The following is a 27,970-nucleotide window of genomic DNA, read 5'->3' on the forward strand; positions in this document are numbered from 1 at the left end:
AATGCATCCTTTGTTCTTTTCTTTCCTTTTTTTTTTCTTTTGCATGAAAAGGAGGCACGAGGATGCAGGCGTATGACCCACCCGTGGTCTATGGTTCTCACTGGCAGGGGAATACTGCAGGATAGATGGTGGGACCGGACGCACGGGACCACGTGACTAGGGGTGAAATCGGGTCGGGTTGGATCGGATCCCATCCTTTCCATATTCTAACCCATATTTCCTTTTAAATTCGGAGTTGGATTTTGATAGTGCCGGGTAACATATCACTCATCCCGTATCATGTCCCATATTATTTACTTCGAATCGGATTCAAGAACGGATATTTATTTGTATCTCTAATTCATAGATATTAAATATAATAAGATAATTAAAGTACTACTCCCTCCGTTTCATATTATAAGACTTTATAGCATTATCCACATTCATATAGAATTATATAAATGTGGATAATGCTAGAAAGTCTTATAATATGAAACGGAGGAAGTAAAAGATATACATCAAGAAAAAAATATACAATATTATACGTGAGCATGTAAATAAGTGATTAACCAATATTTTATCATGTTTTTATGTGGATTTATAATAAATTTTCATATGTATTTTTTAATACGGGACATACGGACGGATACGTATCTTCTCGTATCCTAACCCATATTTTTCCAACGAATTCGGATTTGAAGTCAGATAGTATCGAGTATCCTATTTTTTCTCCTATATTTCTTCCGCAAGTCTCGGATCGGACGGACGGTCGGGAAATATCCGCCCCATTTTCATTGGATAGGATAAGGCACGGGTTTGCTAGGGTGGCTCATGATAGACCGGGAGCATGTGTGGTGGCATTGCCTCGGGCAATGTGCAGCGTAGGGGACGGATGGAATGGATTAGAAAAAAGACGATGATGTGGCTACTACTGCCCCGGTGCAACCCCCCAACCCTTCCATTCTTCCCTGCCTTGTCCTCTTTGTACCCACTTGTTAAAATCATTTTGAGATCGAGTTTTTTTCCCTTTTTTTTTTCAATTGGTAGCAAATTAAAACAACCTTTGGAAGAATTCAGCGGGCAAATTAATTTATGTGAAATTCTGCAGTTCAAATAAGCTGTTGTTCATGAATGCATTTCTTGAGGGTCAAACAAAAGTATACTGGTCGTCCTTAGGTAATTTCATACAAATTGTTGAAAATAAATAGTGGAGTACTACTTCTTTTTGTTCTTTACAATGGGTTCTTGGGAGATAATTATGAGGGAATAGTCAACAACAAATCATGTGAATCATGCCATTCACATATTTTGCATTGAGAAAATCAGGACCGAAAGTTTATTACAGCTGGAGAGAGGACTCACAGATTTTAGTATAGTAATAGTACTAAAATCAGGACCGAAAGTTTATTATATAAGATGCTTGCCTCAAATGATGTGATAAGTAACAAGTAGAGAAAAACACTTGCTTGATCAGGTAATTAGCAGTATATATATATAAATAACTAGTATGAGGGAGATGGTGAGGGGGGTAAAAAAAAAGCTGGTACTTACATTGTGATTACGGTTACGACGAACCTTGTTATTCTTCATCTTGAGAGGATATGGAACTCGATTAATTAGTGAGAATTGAAAGGAAGCGGCCTCCGATGGATCGCGCGAGCTCTGCAAGGGCAACAAGCCAACGAATGATGAGAAGAGAAAAATCTTGAGGAGGAGGAGAGAATGAGATGAGGACCTCACACCGACGCGGGCTCAAATGGGCCGAGTTAGATCGGCTATGTTAGGTGCTAGCCCGGTGCATTTTATAGGCCCGTTAAGGAGTACAAGGCCCTATTGTCTAGGTCTGTGGGCTTTCTCTGTTATGGGCTTAATGTATTTTGGGCCCTGTAGGCTTCTTGTACGTTTTTCTAGTTTTACAGATATATGATCATAGCGGTCAGTTTACTTGAAAATTGCATAAACATGTTAACTGCAAATTCATTCCAAGTATCACAAAAGAAAAGGAAATGGCAAGCTATATTTGAGAAACGAAAAATTAGGGCCATATGACCGCAAATGTGTTCACAAGCTTTAAAGTTTTTTAGGTATAAACATAAATAAATGCGAATACTCAATAATATTAATAGCTATACATCGGAGAGAAAAATGAAAGGACCATACTCGTGCAGTGTCACTGTGAGCTATAATTTTTCTTTTCCGGGGTTTTCTTTGATTGGATGCAACATCACTTTTAACAACTACTCCTCTGCATAATGGGTTTACTGGCGTTATCACTTCGCTATTAAACAAAACTGCGACTTTGCTCATCCATTGACCTAGCTAGCTAGCTAGCACTTCCTTTTCATTCCTCTTCTCTTCTCTTTTCTTCTCTTTATTATCTATTTATTTATTTATTATTGTTGTTGTTATTATTTGGCATCTGGCTATCGCTCGACGGGTCTGGCATAATTTGCTACTACTAGCTACCGATATTTCTTAGCTGGCAAACTTACTGTTGTTGTACTTCAACATACGCGAGGAGAGAAGGATTACTTCATTTATTTCGAGCTGTAGTAATAATTTAGTTTATACCGAACTGGTAATTATATCTGTAACCGATTAGATGGACAGATAAAAACTAGTAAAACCCTTGTTTTTTTGTCATGATCCTACCAATTGCCAAGTACAGTGTAGCTAGCAGTGCTTCCCATAGACAACTAAACAAAAAGTCTATTGCATCATTTCACTTTATTGAAAAGGTTGGGGGACAAGGAAGGATTAGGGTCTAAGAACTCAGCTCCTTTGTTAATTATTATTACTTTTTTCTCCCCGAGACAATAGATGCAAGATTAGCCTTCCCCGCAAAAAAAAAAAGATGCAAGATTAGCCTTGTTTTTTCATCACAGTGCTCATGATTTGGAAATAAGTGCTTTTTGAGGCATTACATTGTTTGATCTTCCAAAGGACCAGCTAGTTTTACATTATGCATCTTGTAGACAATCTTGGACATAAAGCAATGTTATCAGAGATCAGGATCCATCTTGCAGACAATCTTGGGCATAAAGCAATGTCATCGATGACATTGCTTTATGCCCAAGATTGTCTGCAAGATGCATAATGTAAAACTAGCTGGTCCTCTGGAAGATCAAACAATGTAATGCCTCAAAAAGCACTTCTTTTTACAAATATAGGTTGGCATGGTTCTAACAAACCCTTAATAAGAATATGATCTTGAATAGATGTGATCAAAAATTTTTGAACATTTCAACTGCAACATTCTCAGTTCAGAGGAATGTTTGATATTGCAAATGGAAGGTGCAGTTGAAACTACATTTTTTTAATTTTTTTTTGCCAGCTTACTCCTATGTGATTACTTTTTCCTAGCTTGTTTCTCGAGAGGATGTCGTAGAATAATAATAACACGGCGATTCCAAGATCTTGAATACATTTTTACGTATGCCTTAAGATTAGGACTCGATCTCTGAACTTCTTTTATTTAAAAAAGTGCATGATTTGAATAAGGAATTGTCGGTGCGTTCAGGTTCAGGATCCATATATTTCGCTCCATTGTTTAGTAAAAAAAAATTAAAGGGAGATTTCAATTAGGAACAACTTTGTATGGAGCAGTGCAGTATGCACTATGCAATTGGAGGAAGCACATCGTCATCACTGTTGCATAATATAGTTTGATATATACTCTCTCAATAATTAGGACGAAAACTGCTGTTCAAGTTTGACAGATATCATAAATGACACCGCTTTTCTGATAACAACAGTGCATCACATTTTATTTTATTTTTTTCGCAAAGAGTGCAAATCTCTGATGATCTGGTAAATGAATTATAGCTTCTGAATCATATATGGCTCCACTGTTATCACATTTTTTTTACAAATTGTAATCTGCAATTTGAGAAAACTTAGTCCTGTTCATCTGCTGCTCATGTGTGCATAAATAGGATTATCTTTCTGGCCATGAAAAATACTCACGAACAGAAGGAACAGAATAAATGACATCGATATGAGCTGAATTATTGTACCAGTATATACCTGCTAAAATCCGACACATTATGTGTAATATATTTTTATTATTTTTTAGGAATCCTTTCCATTATGTTGAAAAGAACATGGATTAAATGCTAGAGAGTACGTAGCACATGCTTCCTCGATTAAAAATGAAGAAATAAAAGATTTTGCAGCTGAAGAAAAACTTTTTAAGAAGTCTGAAATCAGTATAGAAAAAAATAAATGCAAGAGGCTGCACCAAGAGCTGAAAATGGCCATTTCAACTCATCCATAAAGTCTTTTGAGTAGGAGTGAAAGAACAGCCTTTATCTTCCTCTTGTAGACAACCTTCGATCTTAGAACTTAACCATTTTGGTATTTAGAATAACCACTCACTCTCTCTCTCTCTTAGGGGGCGGATCAGGAAAAAAAATTGGGGGACTCAATATACCGAGTACACCGACATAAACACATAATCTCGGTGTTAAACTATGCTAAAATGCTATTAGGAGATCTTTAGTACATTCTATCTTATCAACCATGACGAAAAAATGAAAGGGGGGACTCAGGGGGTATCCATAGGTTCGGTGGGTGAGAGAAAACTCTAAGTCCTCCTTGTACCCATGTTGGATCCGCTCCTACTCTCTCTCTTTTTTTAAGTACCATTACATCATGCTGTTTCCTAAGGGAAAAACAAAGTAAGTAGAAGTGGAAAGAACTCTAGAATTTTCTGGGGAGACAAAAAAACAAAAAGAAATATGGTCCTCCTTATATAAAATATTGTAATAATAAAAATAATATGTTTGGAAGGAAATAAGTAGTGTTGTAAATTGGCACGGGAGTATGATATGAGGAGAGGAAAAGACAAATCCACGTGTCGTTGTGAGCCCCGCCGTTGGCCATATCTGCCGCGGAAAGCAAAACGAAAGCACAGCGCCACGTTTGGCCGAATTATCTGGAGCCACTGGAAGTGGGCCCCGGGGCTTGTATTTCTTGGGAATACACGCCATCATAAGAAAACTACCATACGATTTTTGAAATGCTGTGAACAAATTACAAACTAGAAGTAGTAGTTTCATAGAGTTTCTTTTAAATCTTAGTATAATTTGTTAATGATAATTATACTACGTAGTACAATTGAATTGGCCGCTGCGTTGTGTGGCCGTAACAGAAAAAAAGAAGAAAAAAAAAGAGAGAGCGACGCCACCACCTGCCCTTGGCTATCCGTTCTTCTTTCTCTCTCCCTCAACTAAAACAAGCTAGGAAGAAAAAGGGAGAAAAAAAGAGGGGGGAAATCCATAAATCGCCGCTTCTTCTTCTTCATCTTCCTTGTTGCTCCTCTTCGTCTTCCTCCGGCCTCCTATTGTAATTGCTGCTTTGGTTCTTTTTCTCCGTGACTTGCGTCTCCCATTCCTCTCGCGCCATCCAATCTTTCTATCCAACAATTAATCCCCTTCCTCTCTCTTCTCTTCTCTTCTTCCCCAAATGCTTCTTCCTCGCATTCGCAATCGCAATCCTGCCCTAATCCCCAATCCCAATCCAATCCCCCCGCATTAATCCTAATCCTAATCCTAATCCTAATCCCAATCCCATGGACGAGTACCACCACCGCATGGGCGCCGCCGCCGATTTCCGCCGGGACCTCGAGGACCTCGTCTGCGACCACCTCGGGGGATGCTTCTCCCCGACGTCGTCCTCGTCGTCGTGCTCCGCGGCGGGGGGAGGGGTCGCCGCGGGGCACCAGCCCGACGAGGAGCCCGAGTCGTCTGCCGCGCGGAGGCGGAGGCGGGAGTCGCGCCTCCTCAGCCGGTGGGTCGCGCGCCAGGCCGAGGAGGTGCTCTCCTCCATGGAGCGCGAGGTCGAGCGACGCAACCGGGAGGCCGAGCTCCTCGCGCTCGCACGCCTCCACCCCGTCTCCACCCTCGACCCCTCCTCCTTCCTCCTCTCCTCGCCCACCGCGCCGCCGCCGCGCCCCCAGGCACCCTCCCCGACCGCGCCCCCTTCCCTCCTCCAGATGTGGCGCGAGCTCGAGCACCGCCGATCCGACGCCGACCAGCCCTTCGACCGCGAGCCCTCCCCCGACACCGCCGACCGCGAGCGCGTGCGCCAGATCGCCCGCCGCCTCACCGCCAACACCGACGTCCCCACCGCCGCCGCCGCTGCCGCCACCACCGGGGAGTGGCTCGGCGAGACGGAGAGGCAGAGGGTCAGGCTCGTCAGGGAGTGGGTGCAGATGGCCAGCCAGCCTCGCGACTCCCGCGTCGCCTCGCGCAGGGACGACACAGCCGCTGGCGAGAGGGAGAGGCGAGGGGAGCCTCCTCGCCTCCGTGGCCGACAAGCGCGTCTCGATGTCATCACTCGGATGGCCCGAGAGCGCCAACGCGAGCTCCAGGGGATATCAGGGTATCACATTGTGTCCGAGTTCCCTCACCGCAGCCGCAACCGCATCCAGGTTGGTCTTTGCATTGCATTGCAGGAATCGGTCATCTGTAATGCCGACGACGGTGCTCTGAGATATGTGTTGCTTTACAGGGATTGCTTAGGGGGAGGTTCTTGAGGAACGTGGTTCTTCCAGTTGAGGAGGAGGAACGACCACCATCCGTGGCGGCGAGGGAGCTCGGGCAGTTGAGGCAGAGCCATCGTGTGTCCACTTTGAGGTTAGCAGGCATTCCAGTTCCAACTTTCTCTTGTAATTGTAGCTATATATTGATTGGTATATCTCTTACATGAATGCGAGCATTTCCGGGATTTTCGTTGTATCCTTTCAGTGCAAATGGATTTTTCTGGTTGTATCTTTTCCACTAACATCTATCAAAGAATGTTGGCGTAGAAAGCGCTGCATTATTTATACTATTCTGACAAATCGTCTGGTTCTTGGATAATTGGTAGACTCGCTTGCTACTTGCTACTCTCTTATGTAGCTTACGACCCCACTTGCACAGCCTCATTTGTTTTTGTGGTCCCCTTAGTATTGTATGGTGTTTTTGTGTGGTACATTATGAGCCCACTGCCACATTACTCGTTTAATCCATTGCTCTTCCTTCTATTGAGCTGTGGTGATGTACAATTGTCTGTTTGGGGCATATGAGCATAAAATTCCACCTTCCACTTCCATTGTGATTAATAACATAATTGACCTAATTTGGGATTTTTTTTTTCTAAATTTTAAAAAGGGAAACTTTCTGATATTATCTTTCTGATATTATCTACATGTTGATCCCTAGTTGTGTCAATTGTCAAGTAATTTCTATTGGTAATTACCTGTGAATGCCTAGAATATATAGGTTTCCTTTGTTGGAAGGATTATTATTTCAGAAGAAGCGTTAAGGTGATTGTGCATTCTTGGATTGAGGGCTTTAGAGTTGGGTGCATCTGTTGGTTCTTTTAGTTTCTACTGCCAATCCTGCCTGGCAGATGAGTATCAGTCACATATGTGACCGTTACGTTTAGTATGGAATGGGTGTCCAATGCTAGACAGTTAGAAGCAGGTACTTGTAAGTTGTAAACCATAGTTGTGGTAGAAGTTGTTTAGAAGGAAACTTCCATCTGAATTATGAATCCTGTTCAAGTAGATGATCAGACCATTTCAGTACATTGAGGAGAAGCTCTGTGCAAGATATGGTTTAGCAGGACATTGTTTTTTTTTTATGATTTATGCAGGATTTTGTACTATCGTCAAGCTAAAACTTCTTTTATACTTAATTCCTACAGAAGCACTGTAATCTGAAGGACTGAAACTACTTTTAAAACTAGAGCATCAAATGAGTATTTTCATCACAGCAAGTATACAGGCAAGGTTTCAGGTTCCAGTTCTACTAATTATACTGGTCCCTACCTTAACTTGTCAGTCTTGCTCTACACGTTAGGGACTGTTCACCAACCAATTTGTCCTAAATGGTACTATGAAATATATTGATGATGTTGACTAGTAGCACACTATGGAAGTTAGGGCCCCTGAATTGAATCCGGCCTCTCTATATCTTCTTCTAAGAGCCGTCCTAGTAGATGGTGGTACCATCTATTAGCTGGTACCCCAACTGCTTAGTAGGTTTCATCAGTGGTGCTGTTTTAGTGATCTCCTGTTGCTTAAGTGCTCCTTTTATTCATGTTACTGACAACATTTCAATATGATATAACCATTATCTTTAACGGTATACTAGCCATGGAATTTTTTACTGCTGCATTGAATGATTACATCTTTTATGATTTAGAGTAGTTTGTAAAAGGAGCAACATCAGCACTTTCATTTGATGTGTATATTGTGGTGATTTTTAGAACTTCTCATGACCAGTAATTAGTATGGTCATACCATAGTAGATGGAACGAGAGTAAAATCTAAAGTTTCAAATGCCAAACTTCAAACTGTGTCATGCACTCATGGTGCATGTGGTACATAAGTTAAGCACAATGAAGGACACATTTATTCTTGGTTGCCATACCATGCAACTTTAATTCTTTCTACTAATACGTGAAGTGCAAGTCCACTCACTTTTTGAAATATTAGAACCAGAATTGCTTCTACTGAAGTATAGTTATGTATTATTTGGCTAACATAACACTGTCCATCAATGGTCAGAGTTGCACCTGATGCTGTGAAAAATTCACAATGCCATGCAACATGAAAAATGGGAAGTATGTTCTTGTGCACTGCCGGTTAGGCTTAATGCAGCATCAGATAAACTGATGACAGCAAACTGCCAAAGAATGCATGCCTCTTGCCATTGTCTTTTTTGAGTTCTTTGCACGTAAGGAATATCTATAGGGTTTATGATATTGCATCCAGCTAATGACAAATGGCTCAACATGCTTATTTCAGATCAGAGAGTGCTGTAAGTAGTGAAGATGTTAGCCGGTTTGATTCTTCTGTGGCTGAAAGTGTTGGAGTACTAGGTAGTGACGAACCTCAACAAGGGGCTGAGGTCAGGGCCCTCACTGGTACTGAGAATACGACCCAAATTATGCTTGAGGATGTGGGTTTACAGGAGGCAGATGCAGAAAATGCTGCCATAGAGTCACCAAGTGTAGCTTTGGATAACATGGTTGAGATGCATGAAACTCAAGTTGACAATAGGCTGCAAGATGAGGCAGGACGGGATGCAAGATTTTGGCAGCCATCTCTGGACGACTCACTTGATAGGTGGCCCAATGAAACTGCAGAGGATGCTGAAAGAAATTGGGAAGATAATGCAGAGGAACTACACAGTGAAACTATGGAGGATGATGCCAGGGAGCATGATCATCTTCAAGATGAGCATGATGAATGGCATGATGACGAGTCTCATGGTACTGAGAACTGGCAAGATGATTTCCAAGATTCTCCACTTGACATGGGCCCCATTCCTAGAACTGAAAATAGATTCATCCCGCCAGATGATGACAATGTGTACAGCATGGAACTGAGAGAATTGCTTAGCAGGTATATTGACCTTCAGTACTAGAATTTCTTCCAAACATATTCTTTTATTGATATTAAATCTGTTCTTATTCTGATCAATGACCACGTTTGTACTTTCAGGCGAAGTGTATCCAATCTTCTTAGTAATGGTTTTGGTGAAAGTTTGGAGCGATTAATAAGGTCATATGTTCAAAGACGTGGTCGTGGACCCCTCAATTGGAATCTCGATGCAGCTATTCCATCTGTGAATTCACCAAACGAAAATCAGGAACAAGAGAGGAATGCTGAAACTCGGCAATTCCAAGCTCCTGTTAACAGACCTGCGCTTGTTATCCCTCCCCCACCTTTGCCACCCCGACAGCCACTATGGCACAGAGAATTGCGTCATAACAACTGGAGCACTAGACACAGGGTACATCACAGAGATCCCGTGCATTATCTCTTCATTAAATTTTTGGAGCTATTGCATAATAGTTGTTTCTTTATCTGTGCTATTTCAATACCATGCTTTGCAAATCTGTTTTCTGTACACACATTGTTAATATCATGCAATGATTCATGATCTGTAGCGTCTTTAGAATTTGTTTTTCCTTCATACTCCTTTTTCCTAAATGTGCCAGCTGCCATGGGTCCATGACCCATGAGATGTCAGAACCGTGAAATTTATAAGTGACTTTTAATTAGTTCCTTTTGCTTGAATTAAGTTGTGCCCTGTATGCTCATTTAGAGTTTCATCTTGGAGGATTTATTCAGCTTTGCATCCTTGCAGGAATGGGATGCTATTAATGATTTGAAAGCTGACATGGGTAGACTTCAACAAGGGATGAGCAGCATACAGAGGATGCTGGAGGCGTGCATGGACATGCAACTTGAACTCCAACGCTCAGTGAGACAAGAAGTGTCGGCGGCCTTGAATCGCTTTGCAGGACCTGAAGGTTGTACTCCATTGCTCCTTGTTGCATACTGAGATATCTGTGCATCATATAACTGTCTTTGCTAACACAGAGGACACGGCACACCTAACTACAGCTGATAGGGACAATACCTGAATTTCCTTATTATGTTGTTATGCACTTTACGTAGTTTAAGTTTTATTTCCGGTAATTATGCTATTAATAGACATTGTGCATGTTGTCAGTTAGTTGCGTGTTTCTTATTTTTGTCATACAGTAATTTCGCTGAAACTCTGTATGTACAGAAATCACTGAAACAACCTGTCCCTTTTATTTTTCAGGGTATCCGACGGATCTATCTGACGATGGATCAAAATGGGATCAAGTGAGGAAGGGAACCTGCTGCGTATGCTGCGATGCGCAAATTGATTCTCTATTATACAGGTCAGCTTCACAGCTAAACATGTCTGATACTTTGATGTTACTAATCTCTAACCTTTTTTGTCTGATGTACTTGTAAAACCCATTTGGTGATGGTGACAGATGCGGGCACATGTGTACTTGCTCAAAATGTGCAAACGAGCTAATTCGCAGTGGTGGCAAATGCCCACTATGCCGAGCGCCGATCGCGGAGGTGGTTCGGGCATATTCAGTAATGTAAAGTTGTGGAAATACAGTAGGGAAGGGAATAAAACTGATGGAAAAAGCGAAGTTTTGCTGCACGAAGCTTTGTTCAGGAAAAAGGGGAAACAAGAGCTCTGCTGCTGCTTCTTCTTCATTCTTTTTCTTCTTCCATTTTTGTCTGTCCTCTCTCGTCTTCTTCTTGTGTATCTATCGATCTACTACAGGTTTACATATTTGTTGCCTTGCTGTTGGCCGCAGCGCGAGCAGCAAAGGGCGTGTTAATTGATTGTTGGAAAGAGTTTGCGATGGGTAGGACTGGAGTAAAAAGAGAGCGGCTGCCCATTGTAAGTTCTTTCCCTGTATTTATGTCCTGAACTGAACTGAACAGAAGAGACACTGGCAGTTACTCATATAGATTATTAATCTAATCCCACCTCTTTTGACTGAACTATTGCATTATTATCATGATCTTTCTTCTTCCAAGAAGCCCATGCCTTGCGGTTGCGGGTCAGCCGTGTTCTGATGCTGACGATAGTGGTGTGTGTAGCCAGTATAGAATAGATTAGGTTATTCGGGTTATTATTATCTAAAAAGGAGGTGATGCAGATTGTCGGCTGGGGTGTTGCTTGGTTTGACACGCGTGGTGCATTGGCATTGCGCGGTGCCTGCACACGTGTAATGTGCGTGCATGTCAAAACCAATGGGAGCAGCTATATTTACTATATTTGTGGTATCACGCTTTTCCCTAATAAATAACTAGTCAAAAAATTATTTTTTAGCTAAAAGTAACTAAAATGTACTCCCTTTTTCTTTAAATATTTGATGCCGTTTACTTTTTAGCACATGTGATCGTTCGTCTTATTTAAACACTTTTATAAAATATATAAAACTATATGTATACATAAAAGTATATTTAACAATAAATCAAATGATAGGAAAATAATTGCAACATGGACTAGAGATATAACTATGTTTTCACTTAACACCATATATATTTGCAAGCTTTTGCATTTTGCACCAGGTCAATGGTTTAGACTGCTATGTTGCTTCTCCAAGTGCACATAAATTACTTCACTTATACCAATAACTAACGCAGCAATCGCAACGGAGCAGTAGCTAAATTTGCACAAAATCAATCAAGTTTAACCCAAAATTAACAATCTCCCTAAGAAACCATAAATAAAGTACCCGTGACTCCGTCCTCTTTTCAATCCTAGCATCATGCGAGATGTTCTCCATTGATGAAACTGACAAAGTCACACTGCCTGATGAAGCCGGTGAGGGTTTCGATGACCTGTCTACCGCCGCCCTAGTGACTAATGTTGACCACAGAGTTGCTTGACATTATTTTTACTGTAGACTTTTTAATTAATTAGAACTGTCGATTTACTAGATCGATCCCAGGGAAGATGGCAATGCAGAACGGAGGTGGAGACGAGTGGAGTCCACCACCTCCTGCTTGCATTGCATGCCATGGACAGAGCCACGGTGGCAGCTCAAACCCTTCACTCCAGTCCAAAGTGAAAAAGCTTGTCAACATATATGGTGTTAAGTGAAAACATGAACTTATCCCTAGTCTAGGTTGTAAATAAAATAAACGGTCAAATATATTTAAAAAAAAGTCAACGATGATAAATATTTAGAGAGTGAGGGAGTAGTAAAAGAATGTAACGTCGTATTAACCTCTCTAAACCCCGTGGCGTCAGCGACGTTTTGCAAAGCATTCCTCGCGCTTTCAGCTAATTACGCATTAGTCCCCGGTAGCATGCACCATCCGATCTCGCGCTACTATTTTTTAAGCAAGCTGGAACCAACCAGAGGAGAGAGGAGATTTGCCGGTTCTCCTTGCTGCTGGTTATACACGGTAATCGAGCTTATCTAACCATCAGGACCCAAAAAGAACCCATCGCATTGAAAAGAAATTTAAACAAAGATTTGAATTGTTGACCAATTATCGCTAGAGCCCATGTGGCATTCGATCTTGGCCAACGATAGAATCTGGGCCCACATGTCAGCGAGTACATATACAGTATATAGATAGATAGAAGAAGGAAACAACTCAACCGCAGCAGTTGTCTCGTCTCGTCAGTTGAGTTGAGTAGTGTTGACTTGAGATTCATCACATCTGAGTGAGTAAGAGTTTGGAAAATGGGCGGCGGAGGAGACGGCGAACTGTCCCCGGCGGAGGCCAGGCTGGCGATGATGGAGCTCGCCAACATGATCTCCGTCCCCATGGCGCTCACCGCCGTCATCCGCCTCGGCGTCCCCGCCAAGCTCTGGGCGGGAGGCGCCAACGCCCCGCTCGCCGCCGCCGACCTCCTCCCCGCGGGCCACCCGGACCCCTCCGTCCTCGAGCGCCTCCTCCGCCTCCTCGCCTCCCGCGGCGTCTTCTCCGAGCACACCGGATCATCCTCCCCCTCCCCGCGCCGCTTCTCGCTCACCGCCGTCGGCCGCACCCTCGTCCCCGGCGGCGGCGGTAGCCCCTCCGGCTCCGGCGCGTCCTACGCCGACTACGTTCTGCAGCACCACCAGGATGCGCTCGTCCGCGCCTGGCCCCTCCTCCACGAGGCCGTCCTCGACCCCTCCGGCCCCGAGCCCTTCGCCCGCGCCAACGCCGGCGTCCCCGCCTACGCCTACTACGGCAAGGACAGGTAGATTAGAATTAGATCAACCAATTAATTATAATCTGCTAGCTGCTTCCTCTCCAATCTAATCTCCATCGGATTCGGACTTGCAATTGCAGGGAGGCGAACGAGGTGATGCTCCGGGCGATGACGGGGGTGTCGGAGCCGTTCATGGAGGCGCTGCTGGAGGGCTACGGCGACGGCGGGTTCGAGGGGGTGAGCACGCTGGTGGACGTGGGAGGCAGCTCCGGCGCGTGCCTGGAGATGATCATGCGGCGGGTCCGCACCATCCGGGACGGCGTCAACTTCGACCTGCCCGACGTCGTCGCGGCGGCGCCGCCCATTCCCGGTGAGTATGAGTGACGTCATCCCAGCATATCCACTGTGGCTCACGTTTGTCTCTCCATGGCTGGTTGGCTTGCTTCACGTGACGTCGATTCATCCACAAGGACTCGATCGTTTCCTTCATCACTACCTACCACGAGTTTCAGGAAACAAACGATAGTGAAGTACTCCCTCGGTTTCAAAATTTTAAAATGTTTGACCATTCATCTTATTCAAAAAATTTAAATAATTATTTATTCTTTTCATATCATTTGATTCATTGTTAAATATACTTTCATATACACATATGGTTTTACATATTTCATAAATTTTTTAATAAGACGAACGGTCAAACATATGCTAAAAAGTCAACGGTATTAAATATTTTGAAACGGAGAGAGTATTTGTGTTGTTAGAGATGAAACAGTGGTTACAAACTACAAACAAGAAGCGCCTGGGAAACGATACGTACGCCTAATAATAATACAGGAGTAGTACGTTGGTTTGCAGCTACTTCACGTGTGATGTTTGACATAACGGATCACGAGACGCCACACAATAATACAAGTATACTACCGTACATCATGCAAGTGAAGCACGAGTTGTACACGTCGATCAATGTAGGGGACTATTTGTTTTTCGCTAAAATATGCATGGGGCTCAGGGTCATTTTGTTGTGTTCCTGATGCTAAGAGCAAGTTTAATAGTATAGCCAACTACTAACTCTAAATCATATATAGTCAATTTAATAGCTAATTTATACAATATTTACCTATAAACATATATTACATAATTAATATCTGGTTCCACCTGTCATATACACATATATCTTGAAGTCCGTACTGCAGCCGACTACAAATCTGTAGCCCACTACTCTTCTCTCTTAGAGCAAGTTTAATAGGATAGCCAACTATATCTCCAAATCATCTATAGCCAATTTAATAGCCAATTCATATAATAGTTGCTTACCACACTATTAATACCTGGTTCCACGTGTCATACACACATTATGTCTTGGAGTCCATGCTACAGCTGGCTACAAATCTGTAGTCCGTTGCTCTTCTTTTTTATCTCCTTAAAATATGTTCATAGCTAGCTTATAGTCTGCTATTAGAGCAGGTACAATAGCAGACTATTAACCACCTGCAAACATATTTTAATAAGATAAAACATAAGAGAGAAAAGCAGTGGGCTACAGATTTGTAGCCAGCTGCAGTGCGGACTTCAATACACAATGTGTGTATGACATATATGATCATATATTAATAGTATAATAAACAACTATTGTATGAATTGACTATTAGATTAGCTAAGAATGAATTGGAGCTAGTAGTGGGCTATACTATTAAACTTGCTCTTATATCCGCTCTTATCTTTTATTTTCTCAAAATGTGTTTATAGTTAGCTTATAGTTCGCTATTGTACATGCTCTAATTAGTGACCATTAAAATTCAGGAGTGAGGCATGTTGGCGGGGACATGTTCAAGTCCATCCCCTCCGGTGATGCCATCTTCATGAAGGTAAGTAATAGTATACCCCCCCCCCCCCCCCCCAATTTTTCTTTCTGCATCAGATTCTGTCCAAGAATTCAAACATGCAGTGAATGGCTCATTAATTCCCATTTTGTTTTTTTTTTTGCATCGAATTACGTATGTACATGAATTAAAACAACCCTGCTAGTTCATTTTTATACGGCATACGTATGCAGTGGGTTCTGACGACATGGACGAACGAGGAGTGCACGGCGATCCTGAGCAACTGCCACAAGGCGCTGCCGGGCGGCGGGAAGGTGATCGCCTGCGAGCCGGTGGTGCCGGACACGACGGACGGCAGCACGAGGACGAGGGCGCTGCTGGAGAACGACATCTTCGTCATGGCCACCTACCGGACTCAGGGCAGGGAGCGATCCGAGGAGGAGTTCCGCCACCTCGGCCTCGCCGCCGGCTTCGCCTCCTTCCGGGCCATCTACCTCGACCCTTTCTACGCTGTCCTCGAGTACACCAAGTAGTAGTCATTCATTCATGCTGCATCAATTTGCTGCTGAAATCAACAACCACGTTTCCTTCCTTTTCTTTTTGGTCTCGTGACACTGTCAAATAAGCAGTATTTCAATTGTGCAATCAGACCATGTTCTTTTGAGCATTCACAGCATCAGAGTAATGGAAAGGTGTAGCAGTTTACGATTGCTAGCATGCAGTTAGCAGTGTGCCCACTACCACCAACGTTTTGGTACATGATGGAAGGGGGAATCAACAATCACTGCCCAAACATATGTGGGGAGTATATTCATTCATATAACAATTATTTCTTAATAGCTACGGTCACAAACATTAACACTGTTGTTTGAAACGTTCGCCGCTGCTCGACAACATTAATCCTCTTTCTTATCTTCTGCTGTGGTAGTAGTAGTACTAGCGCTTTGGGGTTCAACTAGAGGTTTTGATTCACTTGCACCCTGTACAGCAAAAGGAGTAAACCAATCACATCAGAATGGCCTGTTGCAAACTGAGTTGCTGCAAAATTCCCTACTGGCTCTAGTATGATGCAGTACCATGCATAAAAGCTAGCTGTCTCTATAGAGTTTGTAAATTATCAGTGGGGGCATGCTAAGTGTTAATATCTTGCATAATGAAATGGTCGACTTAAGGCAGAAATAAGTATAGCAAATACTAGCATGGAAGCTTACTTCATTGTTCTTTGCCGCAGGCTTAAACGGGCAAGCAGGCGGGGCTCTTTCAGGCCTCCTGTATTCCCATCCAAATAGTCGATAAATCTTGCTCTGGAATGTCATTCAGAACATGAATCAATTTTCAGAATACAGATAACAGGAGAACCTAGAAACATATGCACATTGCGTGCTAAAACACCAATAAGGCTACTTCAGGCAGCGCTAAACTAGACCGCGTACATCAAGTTTTCATTAAGAAAAGAGATTGGCATAGTTCAGGGCATGTTTGAAACATGGACAAAATTCTTCATTTGTTCCAACATTTGACGCCTTTGCTGCCCTCAAATAGAAAACACTCAGCAGCTACAGAACATTATTTTATTTCTTTCAGCTTGGGATTATTATAATCCAGATTATTGAGAGTAAGCGGAAAGAAACAGACAACTTATTTAAGTAGCTTATTATAATCTGGAGCCCAGCTTATTATAATCTGATAAGCTCATTTAGGTGAGCTTTTTCCAGATTATTTGGTGAAAAATTACCCACCATGCCACCCCACTCTCTCTTTAGACTTGCAAACCCAATAATCTAGGCTCTAATAATTTAGGAAAGAAACAACTAACCGCTTATTCTACTACATATTATAACAATCTAGCTTATAGTAATCTGACTCAATAATCTAGATTATAATAATCCAAAGCTGAGAGAAACAGGGCCTTAGTTATTTGTTATCCAGAGTAATATGAATAGCAAAACATCTTTCAGCATTATTTATTGTCAAGTCAAGAAGGGGAACCTTATGTAGCCTTTTGCCTTTCAGTTACTATTTATGCTATATCTTTCGGCTCTACGAGGAGTGTAACTATTATAGTCCCTCCGTTTCACAATGTAAGACTTTCTAGCATTGCTCACATACATATAGATGTTAATGGATCTAAACACATACATATGTCTAGATTCATCAACATCTAAATGAATGTAGGCAATACTAGAAAGTCTTACATTGTGAAACGGAGGAAGTATGATATTTCAGCTGTCCAATGAGCATAACTATGGGAACATGGTTACAAAGAACGGCAAATAATCGTCTCCTTTTTGGGGAAAGCACACAACAATTATCAAGATTCCTTTAGGAATCCTAGTGGATAAGGCACAGACTGGCAAGCGAGGACTATAGTTGCCAATTACTTGCAGTATTCGATAACCGTGGTTAAACCAAAATGTGCAGTTATAGATAGTTCCTTCCTGTTTGTTGCTAGTCAATCAAGCTAACAGATCAGGCTAACCTAAGATGGTTGAATTATACGCTCGCTAGTAAAGAAACAACCATGAAATAACCATTCGTGAGAAGATCTGATTGAACAAAAAGAGAGAGAGAGAGAGAGAGAGAGAGAGAGAGAGAGAGAGAGAGAGAGAGAGAGAGAGAGGGGAAAGGGATTGGGGCGTTACGAGGATGAGGTGGAAGAGCAAGGGGAGGGCGTTGACGACGGGGATCAAGAAGAGGGGAAGCAAGCACGCGAGGCAAACCTGTACATGGAGCACAAATCGAATCACGATGTTTCATCAGTAATCAGTACAAGAGGGGGGAGCAGACATAATAATAATCAGATCAGAGCAAAAGTTGCTGGATTAGAACACGGGGAATACGCACCATGTCGCCGGATCGAGTCGCCTTCGCGGGATGGCTGGCTGCTCGCCTTGCCCTTGACTTGGAAGCTGGAACTAGGAGAACTCTTCTTCTGAATCGCGAATGGGGAATTGGAGATTTGGAGGAAGGAAGGAAGGAAGCAAGTGCAAATCTCTCCGAGGGGACGGGGGCAATGCTTTGGGCCGGAAGGGGATTGAGTTGAGCGACCAACGGCCCAACTATAAATGGGCCGGAAGGGTGTTGCGACAGCCATGTCATGGGCCTGTTTGTTATCGTGCCGAACTGTATTGCTATGAAGGCGCGGCCCATTAATGGACGTGCGGCAGACAGGAAAGCGCGTGTTGGCGCTGCTACTGTGTCGTCGCCTCGTCGGTGATCGCATCGAATCGATGCTTCATCTCTTCTTTATTTTTTGATGCATGCATGCATGAATATGCACGTCCGTACTTATTGGTGAGACACCAACCAACAACGCAACAGCAGCAGCGACCGGTTATCATATCAGCCAGAGTATGCACTGTCTTGACACGATTTGGAGGTACTCCCTCTATTTCATAATGTAAGACTTTCTACCATTACCCACATATATATATAGATGTTAATGAATCTAAATAAATATAGACAATGCTAAAAAGTCTTACATTATAAAACGGAGGAAGTAGTGTAGAAGAAAATGGCAATTAATAAAAACATAAATATTAGAGCTAGTATCAATTAGAAGGGGTAAGGCTAGCCCACCATCCTATGGAGCTAACCGGAAAACTAATGGGTGTTTCTCGAAACGGTAATTAATCATGTTGAGAAAACATAACATTAATTAAACAGCATGCCCATTCAACATTAATTAAACAGCATGCCCATTCATCCATTGCAGTAGTATATATATAAACAAACGATTAATTGACAAACAGGGGCACAATATAATTAATTAGACGACAAAGATAGCTTAATTGAGGATCGGAGGAGCGTATTAGATGGAGTATACATGGCGGCGTATTAGATAATTAAGCAGTAGTTAGCTAGCCGTGGTACGACGACGAGGAGGAGTTGGAGGATGAGGACGATGGGTGCAGGTGGGTGCGGCATTCCGGGGTGAGGGAATGATCCCGCTTGGGGTCGTAGCAGTAGTTGTAGACCATGTGGAAGCGCTGCGCCCAGCGCATGGCGGCGAGCTGGGCGGCGGTGAGGTCGCCGGCGACGGGGGCGGCGCAGGTGCGGGGCGCGTGCGGCGAGCATCCCCGGAGGAGGAAGGCCGAGAAGCGCGCGACGAACGGCTGGTAACTGTAGTCCGCCCTGTACCTGCCGTCCTCCGTCGCCCACGACGACGCGTCCCAGATGGAGCCGTATACCCACATCGGCCTCGCCGGGAACCCCGCCGCGCCCCCCGCGCTCCGCCGCCCGTACCGCCGGATCGGCACGTCGTCCACCAAGAAGCTGATCGATCCATCATAACACAAATACATTATTCATGCATCCATGCTAGTATTAACATTATACTCCCTCTGTAACAAAATATTTAACGCCGTTGGCTTTTTAAACATGTTTGACCGTTTGTCTTATTTAAAAACTTGTATGAATATTATTCAAAAACTTGAGTAGTAGTAGTATATTTAACAATGAATTAAATGATAGGAAAAGAATTAATAATTACTTAAATTTTTTTAATAAGATAAACAGTTAAATATATTTAAAAAGTCAATGACGTTAAATATTTAGAGAAGGAGTGAGTATTTATGAAATTAATTGAACATATGTGATCATATACTAGCACTACATTTATGCAGATGCTGGGACGAACGACGACAGGGAGTCGGTGTCGGCGGCCTAAGATATTGATGATCGCTAGCTACATGCCAAATCAAGCACTGTACTGTACTGCTGCAATCGTACTACGTGTCAGTGTCGCCGCTGCCACAAGTGTTTAAAGCGTTGGTACGGCACCCTGCAGTTTTGCCGTACGGCTTGTCCATGCTTGATACTCCTACTCCTACTTAATTTGCGCTAATATAATATCGACATAAATCTTTCTTGCTACCATAGGCTATAGCCACCGACAAGGAAACATCAAGATCCATCATCGGACATTTTCGTTTAGCCCAATTAAGCAATCAAGAAAGTGATGAACACTGCTTACTCTGTTTTTAAGTACTTTCTCTATTTTAGGATATAAGATGTTTTAATTTTAGTTAAAGTCAAACTGTATCTAATTTGATCAAGTTTATAAATAAATATAGTAATATTTACATTACTAAATTACTTTTATGTAATTAATAATTAAATATATTGTTATAATAAATTTATATTGATCGATAATATTAATATTTTTTCTATAAATTTGGTTAAATTTGAAGCAATTTAATATTGACTAAAATTAAAAAATCTTGAAACCTTAAACGGAGTGAGTAGATAATATAATTGAATTTAACGTAACGGTTGATCATTAAGCTGTAAATTAAGAAATGATGGAACTGACATGATGTGGTCGGATGTCCAGAGGATGGCGTAGTGGTGGAAGTCGGCGGTGGGGTCGAACCAGAGGTGGAACTTGATCTCGCGGCCGAGGGACCGGGGCGGGTCGCCGGAGCCGAGGGAGAAGACGTTGGTCTGCAGCGTGTAGGGCTTCCCGGGGGTGGTGCCGAGGAACTCCATGTCCACCTCGTCGTGCCACCCCGGGTGCGCCTCGCCGTTGGACAGGTAGAAGGCGGTGATCACCCCCGCCGTGTACCCGCGCTGCAGCCGCACCCACGCCCCGAAGTACCCGCTCCGGTAAGCCCGCCGCGACTTGAACCCGCTCCCCGACCGCCGGTCCAGCCACACCGTCACCCCCGTCTCCGGCGCCGCCGCCTCCTGCTGCTGGTGCTCCGCCCCCCACAGGCTCCGGAAGTCGCGCCCGAACTCCCGCGCTCGGAACATCCTGCTCGGGTACACCCCCGGCGACGGCTGCGCTTCCGCCGCCGCCGCCACCACCACCGCCATCAACGCCACCAACGTCGCCGCCGCCGCCGCGACACCCTGCTGCTGCCTCCGACCAATGATAGCCATTGATCGATCTTACAAACCGGAGGAGTTGCTAGCTTAATTTGTTCAGGGCGAATATAATGCTAGCTCGTGCAAGTTTGTGGGTGGTAGCATATCTCCTATATATAAATAAGCTAAGTAGCTCGGCCGGCTTAATTATGCAATGTGTGCTTAATTACCTAAATCATTAATCTTTTTTCCCTTAAGGATGATGAACAGAGAAATATATTAAAGCTTGTGCAATATATGCACACTGTGATCTTTGTGATATGTCTCGCTCATGATCATTTGCTAGCTTAATTAGCTAGGATCGATGGTCGGTGAGCGAGCATGACTGATCTAACCGCGGACAACACTACACTGCATGCCCATTTATTACTCACAGTGATTTTTTTTCTTCTTGTTTGGTTCATTGAACAACCCAACATTGTGGAACAGCCGAAACCGACACAATTTCTTATCTTTATTTTTTTTTCTTTCCCCCATTTGAGATATCAGAAAACCAACTAACCGACGAAACGGAGCTCAGCAGCCCATACAACGGGCCCAACTCTAACAAAAGCCTATTTAACATTACCGGCCCATATAGATAGAAAGCCCACTAAGCCCTCGTGAAATCCCAGGTAGAAGCCCATTTAACAATTAGTTGGCGTCTCGCAATACACAGACAGAGGTTGCTGCTACTGCGGCGGCGCCACCCACCCCCACCTCGCCGCCGGCGATGGAGCCGCCGCCTCAGGCGGGCCCCTCCCCGGCCGTCCGCGTCCTCTCCCGCACGCCCCCGCCACCCGCCTCCTCCTCCCCCTCCCCGCCGCCCCCCGCCGCCACCCCGCCCTCCCACGACGGCGTCGTCGCCGTCGGCTTCGTCGGCGGCGGGGGCACTGCCCGCCTCGCCGACCGGATCCTGGACGCCCATGTGTTCTCCCCTGGTGGCTCCGCCAGGACCCTCGCGGGCGGAGTCAGGTACCACCGCGACGGGGAGAAGAGGGTGGTGTTCCTGCACCTCGCTCCGTCGCCGCCGACACCTCTGGAGGGGGCGGGCGATCTACGGGAGCTGCTCTTCATGTTCTCCGTGAGTGTTTATAATCGTTTCGATGTAGATCATGAGATGGTGATTCTAGCTGTGAAGGAGGTCTCAGCTTTTGTTTTGCCCTGATATGATATGAAGCTATCATAGCGCGGTCTCTACATTTGTATTAGGTCATCTACCTCTAAATTGTCACGCTGTGTAGCAGCCAATGCAAACTACAGAACTTGGTACAGTAATTTAGTGGCTGGGTTCAATCTTTCTCATGCCTAACTGGATAACTTTGACAACTACGATCGGTTAGTTTTGAAGTGGCGATGTTGTGGGAGATAGGGGCATCATTTATCCAGCTGTTACCTGGACCGTGGGAATGCAAAATAAACTAAAAAAAAAATCTGTGGTTAGCTGATAAATGCACTTGTTTCCTAACTTGATTTGCCAGGGAGAAAAATTTAAGATGACACTTTTAAGTTTGTTTATCCAGTTGTAGCAATTAAATTAACCTATTTGTTGTGGTTTTCCTACCTTGCTTGCAAATCCTCGTGCGATTCAAATTTGTCAGTAACATTTGATTGGTGCTCTGATCCTAGAAGTTACCGTCAAACTTTAGCTAATGGAAATTTAGGATTCAGTTGTTTGGTAATGTTGATTTTGATTTGCTTTTATTTTCTATACGTTGCCAGGTTTGCCATGTAATAATATTTCTCCAAGAAGGCTTCCGGTTCGACACACAGATTTTGAAGAAATTCCGTCTGTTGCAATCCTCAAAGCATGCTATTGCACCGTTTGTGAAGTCACTAGTAGCTCCTGCAGTGCCATCAAAAGTTGCTCGCTCTAATACTCCAACAAAGCCTACTCACAGGGCCTCATCCATCTCTCCTCCTGCACGCCGTGGAGGTCGTCATCCCTCAGCAATCTCGTTGATGTCAGGAACTGGCTCACATCCTTGTATGCTGCCAGGGCTATGCATCCCTGTTGTTCTGTTTGTCTTTGAGGATGATATCACTGATGCTCCAGGTGCTCCGACAAGTCCGGATGATACGAACGACACATCATCAAATCAAGCTTCTAACACTGATGGCTTGCCAAAACCTAACATGACTTCAAAAGGTTCTAGTTCAGTGGTTATGCTTGCTAGGCCAGCAATCAGATCTGATGGTACTTTCAGCAAGAAGCTGCATTCCTCTGTAGAAGGTCAGATACGTTTCTTGCTAAAGAAGTGTCGGACACTTGTGGGTCTAGAGCCAGGGCATATTGTTTCGAGGGGTGTCAGTAATGTGAGCCACCTACCTCTGTTCTCACTTGATACATCAAGGGTCGTTGCACTGTTGGATCGGTCAATTAGTAAGAAACGTGAGCCATTGGATATCATTGCAGGACTGTTTGAAGACTCTTTGACATCCAAATCATCATTGGATGTTTCTTCGCTGGAGAACAATTGCCATCCAGCAACCCATGAAGATGTTCAGTTCATCAAGGATTTTATATTTCGACAATCAGATGGGCTGAGAGGAAGAGGGGGACACTCAAGCAATACAACTGCTGGTCCTGTTTCTGGTGTTGGAATGGTGGCAGCAGCAGCAGCTGCTGCTGCAGCATCAGCAGCATCCGGGAAGCAAATGAGTGCTCCTGATCTCCCTACTTTCGATACATGGTTGTCTATAAGTTCATCTATTTTGTCTGCACTGTTTAGTGGGGAAGATGGGTTAAGTAGTTCCCAAAACATGAAGGCATCACCTACTCATACAAGTTCATTTCCAAAGAACGATCAACTTCCTTCAGCAGGATCCAACGCAATTCAAACTGCTTTATCTTGCTTGGAAGGCAATAAGGGGCTTAATGTGAAATTTTCTTCATCATGGTGCCAAAGGATACTTCCAGCTGCTAAGGAGGTGTATTTGAAAGATTTGCCTGCCTTTTACCCAACCAGCATGCATGAAGTACAGCTACAGAAAGCTTTACGATCCTTCCACTCAATGGTTAAAGGACCGGCTGTCCAAGTATTCTCCAAGAAGCTAAAAGATGAATGCCAAGCAATATGGGAATCTGGAAGGCAGCAATGCGATGCTGTCAGTCTTACTGGCAGACCATGTAAGCACCAGAGACACGGTAAATCCTCTCCATCAGATGCAGCGTTACAGCATTCTAGTGGATATGTTTTCCTCCATGCATGTGCCTGTGGCCGGTCACGCCGTCTTAGGGATGACCCTTTTGATTTTGAGGCAGCGAACATGACCTTTAACTGCTTCTCTAATTGTGAAGATCTGTTACCTACTCTTGTGCTTCCAAGAGAGACCAATGCTGGTGCATTTCCAGTATCCTCTTGGCGTTTGGTGCGGCTTGGAGGAGCAAGATATTACAAACCAACAAAAGGATTGCTCCAAGCAGGTTTTTGCTCCAAGGAAAAATATCTTTTAAGGTGGACGATTTCTCTTGGGAAAGGACAAGGGAAACATGGCACTCATGCTACCAATAAACCTTTCTCCACGGCATCTAATGCAGATCCTCAGGCTCCCCCTATTGTTGCTGGAGAAGTAAAATCGGCCGTGACCCAAGTCACAGCAGAAATTAAATCTATGAAACTTGAAAATTCTAGAAAACAACCTGAAGTCGAGTCAATGAACAATTCAAGTATTAATTTTGGTAAAGGTCTTCCAAACTTTACTATGAAGAAGCCTTTTGCTGAAGTTGTTGCTGGCCACACAGCAAGGGATTCTGAGTTTCCTGCTCTCCAACAGAAGAGGCCATTAAAACCTGGCAACTGGAAAGATGAGCGGCAAGTGAGTGGAGCAGACCAAACTAATGGCCGTGGTCATCCAGCTCTTAGTCAAGGACCTATAGCTGACAATGAATCTGAGAAAGTGAGCAGAGATAAGAGTAATGGAAGTGCTGGCGGAAAGCCATTTCTACAGATAGGGAGCAATATAGTGCCAATGGTTGTCGGAAAAGAGACTAAAGAAGTTAATCAATCTATACAGCAGTTCATGGTATATGTCGGATTTGAGCACGAGTGTTCCTATGGTCATCGTTTCTTACTGTCAGAGAAACATCTCAAGGAGATTGATTCGTCTTATTTGCAGTTTGAAAGATCTAATCTAAATAATGAAGCAGAAAGCAAACATGGTTCACAAAAGTTGCCCCAAAATGCATCTAGATTAGCAGCAACAATGGATGTGACCAGCGGAGGGAAGCTCAATAGGCCAATGGATTCATCAGGGAGAAACAGCCAGCAGCAATTGCTTAAGCCCAGGGTTGACGCTGAGACCTTGCAGCCTTCTCACTGGCTTTCAGATCCACAGAATGAAAGAAAGGGAGAGCTTTCTCTTCATTATGTTACACTTGATGATGGTGGAGAAGCATTTTCACTTCTAAACAGAAATCTGCCCATATATATGCACTGCCCACATTGCAAGAGCTCAGATAGGAAGGGAAATCAAGATGCAAAGGTTGCTGCTGCTGTGTCACAACTTCAACGGATTTTTATTGTAAGCTGCTCTCCTTTTGAACCTTGTAGTATTTATCTGTTCTTTAATATTGTCTTTTCACTGATACGGCTACTCTTTTTGGTGAAGGTCACACCTGATTTCCCTGTTCTGCTGGCAAGCTGCCCAGTTGTACAGTTTGAGGCAAGTACAATCATCCCTACTCATGTAGTCGTTTTATCTTCTCAATGTTCTAGTATCAAGCAAATGAATCTCTTCTTGATATTTTAGTATCGAACAAATGAAATTCTCACTTGTAAACTGGGATCATGGGATGCAATTTTTTTTTACGACATGCATTTCTTAAATATTATGCGAGTTAAGTTTCGTTTTATCTCACTGGCATCAGGCCTCATGTTTGCCTTCAAATGCTTCTGACCATGATCAACAAGGATCGTTCAGTCTTGGTTGTCGAGTTGTCCTTCCACCTGAGAGCTTTCTTACCATGAGACTTCCATTTGTCTATGGTGTTGAGACAAGAGATGGAAATACAGCTCCCCTGAAATACCTTGAGGAACAACCAGAACTCACAGCTTGGCTTGTTGGAGGCACAGCTTTGCAGATTGTATCAGTAGGGCATACTAATGAGAAAGAAGCACCACTGTGAAGTGCGAAACGTGGGCTCTTAAGATTTATTCGTTTTGGTGTATCCTATTTTTGCATTCAGTGATGGGCAATTGGTAAGATGATGCACTGATATTGTACTTTGGTCATTACCCATCTTTAGTCAACTTATATGGATATTATCTACTTCATTCATTTTTCAGGTTCCAGCATTGAATTTCAGGATTCCGGCAAGTGTAATGGCTCATGATGTTTACATGGAGGTCTCGCCTCTCCTGCTGGATTTACGATGCTATGCTATTGATACAACTCTAGCTTCCTTTTGCATTGAGAAACAGGAGCTCTCTTGACAAGATGAATGATGCACAATGGATGCATTGGAGTGAGCTGGTGATGCAGGTACGCAATGTCAGTTCTAAACTTTCACTGTAGTACACGAGATGGGATTGGTATATCCAGTGAACCCGATGTTTGTTATTGATGCAGGGAACTGGACATGTACATTAATAGGTGTCAGGTAAAATTTCACTGTTGTATATTAATAGATGTTCCACGACAATTCGCCTTTGTCTCAGAATTTTAGTCCCATGAGTTAGTCCGTTTTAGCATGTAATGGTTTAGGCTTTTAGTCAGTCTAAATGCTGCTGTACTGTTGGGCATAATAATAAATTTTACACTGTCTTTGTAAAGCAAGAAATGATCACTGAATGACATGCTGTAGAAAATTCTTGTTTAAAGTTTTCTTGACTAGTCATATGTCCTACAGAATTTCTTGCTGAGGAATTCAGGGGATCAACTTCAAGAAGCGAAAACTAAAACCCGGAAACTCAACTTGGTCATTTTGCAGCCTTTATTGGAGAGATGAACGCTCCAGGTTGGCATGGCAGCAGCCCCTTCTTGTAGCCTGGAGGTTGGAGAATGTTGAAACTGGAAGGAAACGCATGAACCAGTCCTGTTTGACAAGTGTAAAGGCACAGAAAGAAAGTGACGAGATCACAGTTGAGCCAAGCCTGTGCGACGATGCCTGCTTTTTCTTCACCTGCAAAACAACCGTTTCCACGTGATCTGAAGAATCATTCATTCCAGAATGCTACTTATTGTCACTCACTGTTCCTGGCCTGACACGTTAGTTATCTTAACTATGGCAACTCCTATACTGTTTTGTCAGTCCTGGTTGTGTTTTTTTTCCCACTCCATCGTCTAGTCGTCACTGAAGGATCAACTGCTTTGACAAGCAGATGTGCTGCCTAATATTTTCTTGGTCGATAACTGACCTGGACATGAACACTCTCCTGCCTAATCGACCAAAGTCGAAGTAAATGCAAACAGCAGCTTTGATTGAGAGAGCCCTTGCTTTCTTTTGCAGGAACTATTAGTAATTTGCAACCACTCAATTTGTTCAGTTATGCTTGATGGGCTCATGTGTTTTTTGTCTGAATACCCTGCTGTTAATTAACGGCTGAAAATAAACCAAGTCAGAAAATTAGCTCTGCCCAAATGATGTGACTCAGTGTAATATATGAGCAGCTCTACTCCAAATGATGTGACTGTTAATGTTATAAAGAATGTTAAAGAAGATTATCTTTGCCTAGCAAGCACACAACAATACAATTATTCCTGACAGGCTAATGACAAGCATCACATAGCTATGAAAAAGAACATGCACATTTTCGACTTTAGGCATCGATGTGTCTATGCGTAGGAGAAAGAGAACCCAACAGAGTACTAATATGTCTGTGGCAA

At 43.4% G+C, this 27,970-nt stretch overlaps 5 protein-coding genes across 11 annotated transcripts; 3 read left to right on the top strand and 2 right to left on the bottom strand.

The window, feature by feature from the left end:
* The first annotated feature begins 5,291 nt into the window (after nucleotides 1-5,291).
* LOC4331196 (uncharacterized) lies at nucleotides 5,292-11,320 on the top strand. The gene is made up of 7 exons (XM_015771653.3): nucleotides 5,292-6,412; nucleotides 6,493-6,617; nucleotides 8,777-9,376; nucleotides 9,476-9,767; nucleotides 10,125-10,290; nucleotides 10,590-10,692; nucleotides 10,792-11,320. Exons 1-7 carry the CDS (start codon nucleotides 5,552-5,554, stop codon nucleotides 10,907-10,909), a joined length of 2,265 nt encoding a protein of 754 aa, XP_015627139.1. The 5' UTR covers nucleotides 5,292-5,551; the 3' UTR covers nucleotides 10,910-11,320.
* A 1,613-nt stretch (nucleotides 11,321-12,933) lies between these two features.
* Nucleotides 12,934-16,009, top strand: LOC4331197 (nicotinate N-methyltransferase 1-like). Its single transcript, XM_015771689.3, has 4 exons — nucleotides 12,934-13,523; nucleotides 13,616-13,845; nucleotides 15,276-15,340; nucleotides 15,529-16,009. Exons 1-4 carry the CDS (start codon nucleotides 13,021-13,023, stop codon nucleotides 15,826-15,828), a joined length of 1,098 nt encoding a protein of 365 aa, XP_015627175.1. The 5' UTR covers nucleotides 12,934-13,020; the 3' UTR covers nucleotides 15,829-16,009.
* Nucleotides 15,978-18,240, bottom strand: LOC4331199 (uncharacterized). The gene is made up of 4 exons (XM_015771690.3): nucleotides 18,140-18,240; nucleotides 17,938-18,015; nucleotides 16,507-16,599; nucleotides 15,978-16,275 (listed from the first exon to the last, which is right to left on the bottom strand). The coding sequence occupies exons 1-4, from the start codon at nucleotides 18,140-18,142 to the stop codon at nucleotides 16,192-16,194; spliced, it is 258 nt and encodes an 85-aa protein (XP_015627176.3). The 5' UTR covers nucleotides 18,143-18,240; the 3' UTR covers nucleotides 15,978-16,191.
* Nucleotides 18,241-18,976: 736 nt separating this feature from the next.
* Nucleotides 18,977-21,407, bottom strand: LOC107276157 (xyloglucan endotransglucosylase/hydrolase protein 31). The gene is made up of 2 exons (XM_015769458.3): nucleotides 20,610-21,407; nucleotides 18,977-19,570 (listed from the first exon to the last, which is right to left on the bottom strand). Exons 1-2 carry the CDS (start codon nucleotides 21,176-21,178, stop codon nucleotides 19,156-19,158), a joined length of 984 nt encoding a protein of 327 aa, XP_015624944.1. The 5' UTR covers nucleotides 21,179-21,407; the 3' UTR covers nucleotides 18,977-19,155.
* Nucleotides 21,408-21,798: 391 nt separating this feature from the next.
* Nucleotides 21,799-27,569, top strand: LOC4331200 (uncharacterized). 7 transcript variants are annotated; one of them, XM_015771171.3, is made up of 7 exons: nucleotides 21,799-22,226; nucleotides 22,865-25,666; nucleotides 25,754-25,807; nucleotides 26,013-26,343; nucleotides 26,431-26,626; nucleotides 26,714-26,744; nucleotides 26,994-27,569. In XM_015771171.3, exons 1-4 carry the CDS (start codon nucleotides 21,876-21,878, stop codon nucleotides 26,268-26,270), a joined length of 3,465 nt encoding a protein of 1,154 aa, XP_015626657.1. In that variant the 5' UTR covers nucleotides 21,799-21,875; the 3' UTR covers nucleotides 26,271-26,343; nucleotides 26,431-26,626; nucleotides 26,714-26,744; nucleotides 26,994-27,569. The 7 variants fall into 7 exon arrangements, with proteins under 7 accessions (XP_015626657.1, XP_015626656.1, XP_015626658.1 ...); XM_015771170.3 differs by having other exon boundaries at nucleotides 27,075-27,569; XM_015771172.3 differs by lacking the exon at nucleotides 26,714-26,744 and having other exon boundaries at nucleotides 27,075-27,569.
* Nucleotides 27,570-27,970: the final 401 nt, after the last annotated feature.

The sequence above is a fragment of the Oryza sativa genome, chromosome 2, assembly GCF_034140825.1.
Source record: "Oryza sativa Japonica Group chromosome 2, ASM3414082v1".
Lineage (NCBI taxonomy): Eukaryota > Viridiplantae > Streptophyta > Magnoliopsida > Poales > Poaceae > Oryza > Oryza sativa.